We start from the raw sequence: 10226 nt of genomic DNA on the forward strand, positions 1-10226 counted from the left end.
AGGGAGGTGCGGAGAAGGAAACCGAGAGGCAGCTGCTGGGGCAATAGGTAATCCTCCTCTTCTTGCCTCCAGCTGTTTTCTCTCCCTTCCCCCCCGATTTTGGAATTAATTAAATGCAGGGATGACTTTTGCTGCGTGTGGTGGTTTTGTGTGTGCTGTTTTCCCCCCTCCAAAGAAGCATCTCTCGTTCCCAGCTCCTTCAAAGCTGCCGAGCTCCGCTCTCTCCAGGCTGAAGTTGCTCAGTTGCAGTGCATCGCATGCCGGCCTGATAGTGGAGGAGGAGGAACGAGGGCCAGACACAACACTCGCTCCGCTTGTCGCGCTTTCCCTCCCTTCCTTCGACCTCTCTGCCCCCTTGCTCTCGTTTTTGCCCGAATCAGCGGGTCAGATTTATCCAAAGTTTTAGCGCGTTGGACTGACGTTTTGGCAGCTGGAAAGTTCCCTCCCTCTTCCCTCTCCTTTTGCAATTTATAAAATCTCTTTTTTCCTAATGTATTGTTTTCTCTTTGTTCTCTACAGATGGGAGACAGAAACGTTCCATCTTGGATATAACTTCTGAAAGAGGGGAGGTGAGTGAATAGGGCAAGAGGACTGCGAAACTTGCAGAAAGCTGCTTTTCACTGCAAAGGACGGTCTGTAATGGGGGCGTGGCAAGCCCTGGCTCCTCCCCCTTCCTAGAAGAACGTGTATAAATACATAGCAAGCGCACAACTACAATACATACTGCACCCCCAGTTCTGTTCCGCTTATAGAAGGCTCTGCGCGGTGTAACTCAATACCTGCTTCGCCCTGATCTGCTTTAGAAGGCAGTTCAGCCTTCCAGAAACTTACGGGTCGCTCGGCCGGGAGAACTCGCTCTCTTCTCGTACTAGCAGTCACCTTTCCCCCAGATCGCCAAGATGACTCGGGAGGAAAGTCCGATCTCCTGAGCCTTTTGCTCAGCTCGAGCGCGAAGCAGGCGCCCTCTTTTAATCGCAGTCCCTACCCTGAAGTAAGCCTGCAATCCTCCAGGATCTGCCTGTTAACCCGGCTGCCTCCCTCCGTCTACCCTCCCCACCCCTCCACTTTTGCTCGTTCTCCCATCTTCACGAGTCCCTTCTAGTTTTGAAAAAGAAAGGGAGCCAATTAAATCAACTCTGCTCCAGCGGAGTCCTGCCTCCTACCCAATTCTCCCGGCCTCCCCCAGGGCCAATTAGAGAAAACAAAACAAGGCTGACAGAAAACGGATCTATCTGGTTATATCCCCCCCCCCCAGCTCCCCGCTTTTTCATTCCTTTCCCCTTCTGCAAGGAAATGCCAGGAATCGGCCGAGGTTTCAGCCGTCCATGCTAAAACGCACAACGCGGTCGGGTGCACCTCTTCGGCGCCCGGCCTCGTTCTCTGGAAGAGCGTCGCGGGCGGAGAGCCAGGCCGGAGGAACAGACCGCGGCGGCGGCGACTGTGGGCGTCTGGGCTCCCCAGCCACCGCGATCTATAGGTTTGTCTTGCAGGGGGTGTCGCGAGGGGCACGCGGATCCCGCCGGGGAGGAAGGATCCGCACGGTGCGCTCTGCACATTCCCCTTGCGCTTGCTTGCTTGCTTGCACCTGTTGTGCAGCTGCTCATTGCGCGCTGCGAGAGCGCGGAGGCTCGCCGCGCTTGCAAGCCCATCAGCGATGCAAGGGGCGTCTGTAACCCGCTTGCGCTGCTGCTGCTGCTGTACTGGTGCACGTTCGTCCACTCCGCTTTGTACGTGTCTGTGTGTCTGCGCTCCTGCGAGGCTTTTGCGCCCGGGGGAGACGCCTGGCCCGTGATTCCTGCATGCATGCATGCACCCTCGGCTTGCGTGCTGGAGAATCCCAAGCAGCGGTGCCGGTGTGTCTGCTTTTTTTTCTTTTTTTCCCCCCACCCCCACTCCCCTTTGCTGCAAATCTTTCTCCACAGGCGAAGATCCGAGGCGACCATTTCACCGTTCGAGGCCGTCGGGGGAGGACTTCTCTCAGTAGGCAATTCTGGCAATGGAGCAAGTCCTTCCAAAAGGCTCTGTAGCCAGAGTCACCCGCCTTCCTCGCAGGTGGGTGTCAGGATTATGCAAGATGTCGTGTCCCGGGTGAACAGAGCAGAGCAAAACTCCTGGAACGCCGTCTGGCTGGTCCCTTCCTTCAGACTCTCTAGGTTTGGTTTCCATTTTTCAGGATTTTATTTTGCAACTTTCCTGCTTACAGCGATTCCCCCTTCGCCTGTTCATTAGGTCAAGAGGATTCTCCTCCCCACAATCCTATTTTAATCTTTTTACAAATGAACGTTTTTATATTCCACATCCGAGATGAGGGAAGTGTTAAATCAAAATTTCCTCAAGGAACAAACCCTTAATTTTCAAATTACACCAAGATCCCATTTTAAATGATCCCATTTTAGAATGATGGGGTGAAGATGTGCAGACAATGTAAGCGAGGCTGTTAAAATATTAATCAAGAAGTGCCTACTTGCTTTATAGAAACTGATGATGCAGAAATAGTTCCGTTAAGTTTTACTCTCTACCCAGCCCAAATACATTTCCTGAAATAATTGAACTCCCATCAGCCAGTCCCTGTCTTAAAATAGCGCTGTAAAGCATTATTTTCTCCCATCACAATAAACGGATTTGAGCTACCTGCAAGTAATGGGGAATATATATTTCAGCATGAGATCTTGTGATGGTGAGGAAATGGGGCTGTTATTGCAAACGTTTATTCTTTCTACTGAACTCCTAGCAGTGAGGAAATAGATATTTTTGATCATTCTGCAACTGAGTATCTGGAGGTGTGTTATAGATACACTGATTATTTTCCACTTTTTCTGTAACAAGCAGCATCAGTCCACCTGGGTTTGTTGTTCTTGTTTTTTGCACAAATAAATAAGTCACAAGACATCTGGGGTTAAGAAGGAGGGAGCGTGTGCTTCTTGATTCCCCCCCCCCATATGTTTGTCTCTGTTTCATTTTTACCTATCTAATGCAATCTCATCTGTAGTGAGATCTGTTGGTTGGGGATCCAAATAAGGGGCCCCTGCAGACTTGTCATTGATGTAATAGTAATAGTGCATTCATGCTGGATTTATATTGAACCATCCACACGTCATCCCACTTTATTGTTGTTCTGCAGTGCTAATGTTAACACTTAATTGCCGTCTGTAGGAGCACTCTTACTCCGTAGAGCAGAACAAAAAACAACAAGGAAATTTGTGGTATGGAAAGCTACAGGATTTTAGCAGATTTCTGCACCTCTTGCAAACAAAGCTGCATGACCAGGACCGACGTGGAGAAAAGAGTGATCTGGGACGCAAGTAAAGCGGTTATGAGAGGATTTTTGATTCAACAAAATTCAATAAAGAGGAAAAAACAAACTGAGAAAAAAGAGAAGATTTTGGAAATGATAAAGGAAGGAGAGAGGAAATTAAGAGCAAAACCAAAGTCTCAGGATATTTTAAGAGAGATCAAGTTATATCAAACACAATATATGGAATTGATGAACCAAGAGATTGAATGGAAGATAAAGCAAATGAAGCAAAAGACTTTTGAATCAGCAAATAAATGTGGTAAACTTTTGGCATGGCAACTGAAGAAAAGGCAGAAACTAAATACAGTTACAAGCCTAGAGGTGGATGGAAAGAACATATCTAAACCCAATGAAATTAGAAATTGCTTTTTAAGTTATTTTAAAAAACTTTACACTCAAGGCCCGCAAAATGAAGAAGATATAGATAAATTCCTTGGAAGATATGGACTACGAAACATCTCTCATCAAAGTAAGATGGATTTGAACCAGAGAATCTCAGAACAAGAGATAGAGGCTGCCATTCAGAATATGCAATTGGGCAAATCTCCGGGACCAGATGGACTGACTTCCAGATACTACAAATCGCTGAAGGAATGGCTGACTCAACCACTAAGAGAAGTTTGTAATGAGATCCTTGAGGGAAAAAGGGCACCTGAATCGTGGAAAGAGGCATATATTTCACTCATACCAAAGTCAGAGACTGAAAAGACCCAACTTAAGAACTACCGCCCAATATCACTGCTTAATGTGGATTACAAAATTTTTGCAGACATTTTGGCAAAAAGATTTAAAAGAGTCTTGATGGAGAAGATTCATAGAGACCAAGCAGGCTTTCTCCCTAAGAGACACCTAGCAGATAATGTAAGGAATGTAATAGATATTTTGGAAAAGCTAGAGGTGAATATAAACACTAAAGCAGTATTGATCTTTGTGGATGCGGAGAAAGCCTTCGATAATATTTCTTGGAGTTTTATGAGGAAGAATCTTCATGGGATGGGGGTAGGCCAGGGTTTTGAGAATGGTATGGCTGCAATATATTCTGAACAAAAAGCTAAACTGATTGTAAATAATGTCGTGACTGAGGAACTTAAGATAGAAAAAGGAACACGACAGGGGTGCCCAATTTCCCCATTACTTTTTATTTCAGTTCTGGAGGTGTTGCTGAATATGATAAGAAATGACCAGCAGGTCAAAGGTGTGCAGGTCGGAGCTAAACAGTATAAGTTAAGAGCGTATGCAGATGACCTAGTATTGACTTTGCAAGAGCCAAACACTAGTACGAAAAAGGCCCTAGAAATAATACAACAATTTGGCCAGGTAGCTGGATTCAAGTTGAATAAGCAAAAAACTAAAGTTTTAGGGAAAAATCTAACAGATATGGAAAAGGAGAAATTTCAAGAGGAAACAGGTTTGACTGTGGTCAAGAAGGTGAAATACCTAGGGGTTTATTTAACATCTAAGAATGTGAATTTGTATAAGGACAACTATGAAAAATGTTGGTCAGAAATTAAAAAAGATCTAGAAATATGGTCAAATTTGAAACTGTCAATGTTAGGCCGAATTGCAGTAATTAAAATGAATGTATTGCCTAGAATGCTGTTTTTGTTTCAGACCTTGCAGATTCTTGACAAGATGGAATGTTTTAAGAGGTGGCACAAAGACATCTCGAAATTTGTCTGGCAGGGCAAAAAGCCCCGAATTAAATTTAAAATATTGACTGACGCTAAAGAAAGAGGGGGTTTTGCCCTGCCGGACCTAAAATTGTATTATGAGGCAGCAGCTTTTTGCTGGCTGAAAGAATGGATGCTCCTCGAGAACACGGACATCTTGGATCTGGAAGGTTTCAATAATGCTTTCGGTTGGCATGCATATCTTTGGTATGATAAAGTTAACAGTGCCTTTAAAAATCACATTGTTAGAAAAGCATTATTTAATGTTTGGATAAGATATAAAGATCTATTGGAAAATAAAACCCCTAGATGGGTGTCACCAGTGGAGGCTAAAGCAGTGAAGAAACTCAATATGGAGGTCGGATGGCCGAAGTATTGGGAAATCTTAGAACAGGATGGAGATAAATTCAAACTACAAAGTCAGGAGAAATTGAAGCATAAAGTAGAAAATTGGTTCCAATATCGCCAAATAATGGAATTCTTTAAACAGGATAGGAAAATTGGTTTCCAGGTGGAAAAATCAAAACTAGAGACCGAATTGTTAGAACCCAATACCAAGAATCTATCTAGAATGTACAACTTGTTGTTGAAATGGAACACACAGGATGAAACAGTTAAATCGGCTATGATTAAGTGGGCTCAGGATGTTGGACATAACATTATGTCAGCTGACTGGGAATGGTTATGGAACACCGGTATTAAATTTACGGCATGTAATGCCTTAAAGGAAAACATTATGAAAATGGTTTACAGGTGGTACATGACCCCAGTCAAACTGGCAAAAATCTATCATTTGCCCGATAATAAATGTTGGAAGTGTAAAGAGACTGAAGGCACTTTCTATCACCTCTGGTGGACATGCCCGAAGATAAAGGCCTTCTGGGAAATGATCTATAATGAAATGAAAAAGGTACTTAAATGTACCTTTTCTAAAAAACCAGAGGCCTTCCTCTTGGGCATTGTCGGCCAATTGGCGACAAAGAAAGATAGAACTTTCTTTATGTATGCCACAACAGCAGCAAGAATACTTATCGCAAAGTATTGGAAGACACAAGATTTACCCACTTTGGAAGAATGGCAGATGAAAGTGATGGACTATATGACACTGGCCGAGATGACAGGCAGAATCCGTGATCAACGAAAAGAGACGGTGGAAGAAGAATGGAGAAAATTTAAAAGTTATCTTAAGGACTACTATAAACTTAATGAATGCTAAAATGTTGTGGTTTCCAGAAGCAAAAGGGTACAGGGATACAAGGCTAGACTATAAGAGAGGACTAAGATGACAGAGATTAGAAAGTAACAACTGGGAGTTGCTAGTTGAATTATGGACATTGGGATGCAGAGAGGGGGGGTATGGGGAAGTTCAAGAAAAGAGGTTTATGAAAATATGTTTGAAACTATTCATGTATGTCTGTCACTTTTTGTGTTTGTTTGTTTTTCTTAAAAATGTTGTAAAACCAATAAAAATTTTATAAAAAAAAAAAAACAAACAAAGCTGCATGACCGCCCAAAAACATTTGCTGTCAAAAATAGCACTGAAAGTCATGGCCCTGTGTAACTGCCCTGGTAACCTCATGAGCACAACTCATTATGAATGTGCGACGAAAAGGATGTCTGGAGGGCCTGAAGCAGCATTCAGCCCAGCCTCTTGTTTGTCTTCAGTTTCACTTTTGCCAAGAATCCCAACTTCCACAGCTGAATTCCTAATAATCTTTTCTCATTCCACGAGGAAGAAGTGCAGCTGCCAGGACATGTGAACACAAGCAAGCTGGTTGGAACCAACAGTAGCTGAACATTGGGGTTTTCCAAAGCGGCAAGCCCTGCGGGTCACATGCAGCAGTTATTGGGCACCATTGAAAGGGATCAAATTTCCAGGTGCCCAGTGCGTTTTTGGATTTTCTGCCTCAGGCATCAAAAGCTTTTGAGCAGGCCTGCAGGATAGTGCATCTCTACACTCTAAGCACTCTGCGGGACGTGGGTGGCGCTGTGGGTTAAACCACAGAGCCTAGGACTTGCCGATCAGAAGGTCAGTGGTTCGAATCCCCGCGACAGGGTGAGCTCCCCTTACTCAGTCCCTTCTCCTGCCAACCTAGCAGTTCGAAAACACGCCAAAGTGCAAGTAGATAAATAAGCACCGCTCTGGCGGGAAGGTAAATGGCACTTCCGTGTGCTGCTCTGGTTCGCCAGAAGTGGCTTAGTCATGCTGGCCACATGACCTGGACGCTGTCTCCGGACAAACGCCGGCTCCCTTGGCAAATAAAGCGAGATGAGCGCCACAACCCCAGAGTCGGCCACAACTGGACCTAATGGTCAGGGGTCCCCTTTACCTTACACTCTAAGCACTTGAGTGTAAGCAAAACATTGGCTTTCAGTGAAGCCCAACAGATTTATTTCACCAAAGACTATTTCTGATTTCATGTAAGAGACTCGAGACACACTTTTTACTCATTTGTCTGGCAGTTTGAATTTAGTTCTTGATTTCATTTATAGTTGTCTTCTGTGGAACTCACGCCATGAGGTTCCTAAGACTATGTAGTCCCAAATGCATCCACTGACCAGACTCAGAGCTGCTTAGCAAACACACAGAGCCAGATGTCTCATTAGGCAGACTCCATCAGATGGTGGAGGTGGCAAGGCATCAGAAAATGGAGCTGAATGTGCCATGTGGTCTGCCCTCCACCCCATCACCCAGTCTGCTGCTTTCATCTGGTCATTTACTGCATGTGGAATGAGGAGGCAGGGGTGGCACAGTTTATTTGTATGCTGCCATTCCTTAGTCAAACCACACTCAAGGCAGCATACAAGATCAAAAGATTTTATGTATTTCCAGACATATAACAGAAGTTAAGTAATCAGAAGCAATACATGGAAACTTGTCAGTAAGTATATGGTAAAATTAAACAATCCACACATAATTCATAGTAAGATCTATCAGTAAATATGCAAATATAACGACTAAGAGCATAAAAAAGGATCTTCCTAAAGTAAATCTTGACCCCAACAAAAAACACCTAAGCAATACTCTATCCCAGGAGTCTATAGGCATCTTGAGAAGCAGAGCTCACAGGGAAGCAGCTTTTGCAGCTGGAGTCAGACAGGGCCCTGCCCTTCCAAATCTGGTGGAAATAGGCCAGAAGAGCTGGTCTTGTAGGACTTGCAGCAAAGAGAGGAGAATGACTAGAGCAAATGTGGTCTCTGGGCCAGATCTAGGAAGCAAAGTGTCTGCATCATGTAATGCCAGAACGTGCCCAATTTTTTACAGCCTTTGACTTACCTGTTTACAAGGACGCAATATTACTGTGCCCTCAGCCGCTTGGTAAGTAACTGGCTGTCCAAGCTCAGCACACTGCCCATTGGACCATACCACATTAGGTTGCCTTATCAGTTACAGAAATTGGAAATAACATCTTGGCACCCGTCATGTTCAAAAGTGCCACTGGGTACCCCTCACTGACTAATTCATCTATGGTCTACACAGAGCAGCAGCACCTATACCAGTGATGACCAAACTTGGCCCTCCAGCTGTTTTGGGACTACAATTCCCATCGTCCTTAGCTAACAGGACCAGTGGTCAGGGATGATTGGAATTGTAGTCCCAAAACATCACTGACCTATACTATACATATATATATATAAGCTTTGCAATATATCTGTGGCAAAGGTAGCTGTCTCAACAATCACACCCATTAATACATCACTGTGCACAATGGACCATCCGCTACGAGGTGTCGCCACCATCACTCTGCTTCGTCTCGCTGGAATAAGAAAGCATGCTGCAAAAGAGATGTGATACCCGGGGGGGGGGGGGATGTATTTGTAAAAGGTAGGCTGGCAGGTAGTGATTTACTCTATGAACGAGAATTATTCCTAGGGTTATGGAGCGTTATAGCCCAGCCAAAGGCTGGTTACTAATTCATGCTCTAACAAATAAGCAGTTAACAGATATAGCTGCTAATTAGTAAGCAGTTATTTCTATTATAAATGGCATTCAGTCGTGGAAAGGAGCAGTTAGCTTGCATCAGCAACGGGCGAGCAAGAGTTGACTGAATAGCTCTCACAAAATGACCAATTTCCCTTCAATGGAGGAGGTGGAGCACATAGGGCTTGTAGCTGAGACCGCTTTCTTTCTTCAAGCTGACAGAAGGCTTAAATGATTTGCAAAAGCCCACATCTTAAATATTTTAATGCACTACACTTACAGGTACTGCTTGATAAAGGGGGGGGGTTTGCACAGGAGGGGGGTGGATTTAAATTCTAATGTACTTCTAAAATCCCTTTTTGCCTTTGCAGTCTGCGATATGCAAACCAACTCCTGTGGTTGTTTCCAAGGTTTGTTGTTGGGTTACCAGTCATGACTTCTGTGAAGAAAACAAACCATGAATGCTGGTTCATGCAGCACAGTAAACCAAGGCTTGTGGCTTGTTGCGCCTGGTTCCAGAAAGAAGAGGAACAGAATAGAATAGGAGTAATTTAGTAGTGTGGACTAGTACACAGCTTGTGATACAAGAATGGGTCCATTGTGTTTGCCTAAAACAGCAAAATAATAGCATGTTTGATAATAGTGATAGGCATTTCACATTGTAACTAGAAGGTTTTGAAAGGACATGCGCAAAAAGGGCAGCCATAATGATCAAGAAGCTGGAGCAACACCCTTACAAGGAAATTTAGTTTAGCAAAAAAGAGAAGGGGAGACACCTGCTGAGAGTCTAAGGGTCCTGCTCCAGCCTTTCTCCACCAGGCCTAACGGGGAGGATTGCTAATAATAATAATAATAATAATAATAATAATAATAATAATAATAATAATAATAATTTATTATTTATACCCCGCCCATCTGGCTGGGCTTCCCCAGCCACTCTGGGCGGCTTCCAAAAGAATATTAAAATACTACAATACATCAAACATTAAAAGCTTCCCGAAACAGGGCTGCCTTCAGATGTCTTCTAAAAGCCTGGTAGCTGTTGTTCTCTTTGACATCTGGTGGGAGGGTGTTCCACAGGGAAGGCGCCACTACCGAGAAGGCCTTCTGCCTGGTTCCCTGTAACTTGGCTTCTCGCAGTGAGGGAACTGCCAGAAGGCCCTCGGTGCTGGACCTCAGTGTCCGGGTAGAACGATGGGGGTGGAGACGCTCCTTCAGATGTACTGGACCAAAGCCTACACAGCAGAGAGCACTGTTTACATCAGGTATAGGCAAACTCGGCCCTCCAGATGTTTTGGGACTACAACTCCCATTATCCCTGACCACTGGTCCTGTTAGG

General features: G+C 44.4%; 1 protein-coding gene across 5 annotated transcripts; it reads left to right on the forward strand.

Annotated features, from left to right (window-relative positions):
- The first annotated feature begins 9 nt into the window (after positions 1-9).
- On the forward strand, positions 10-9720 carry LOC308582921 (uncharacterized protein). Of its 5 annotated transcripts, XR_014005936.1 has the most exons (4): positions 10-1477; positions 1923-2153; positions 6702-6843; positions 9259-9720. XR_014005936.1 is itself a non-coding variant. In XM_081186516.1 (3 exons), exons 1-3 carry the CDS (start codon positions 1326-1328, stop codon positions 3170-3172), a joined length of 402 nt encoding a protein of 133 aa, XP_081042642.1. In that variant the 5' UTR covers positions 716-1325; the 3' UTR covers positions 3173-3249. The 5 variants fall into 5 exon arrangements, 1 of the variants encoding a protein (XP_081042642.1); XR_014005937.1 differs by having other exon boundaries at positions 714-1477; positions 6698-9720; XR_014005938.1 differs by having other exon boundaries at positions 716-1477; positions 1923-2130; positions 6698-9720.
- The last annotated feature ends 506 nt before the right edge of the window (positions 9721-10226 follow it).

This window comes from Podarcis bocagei (genome assembly GCF_964188305.1).
Source record: "Podarcis bocagei genome assembly, chromosome: 3".
In the NCBI taxonomy this organism is placed as follows: domain Eukaryota; kingdom Metazoa; phylum Chordata; class Lepidosauria; order Squamata; family Lacertidae; genus Podarcis; species Podarcis bocagei.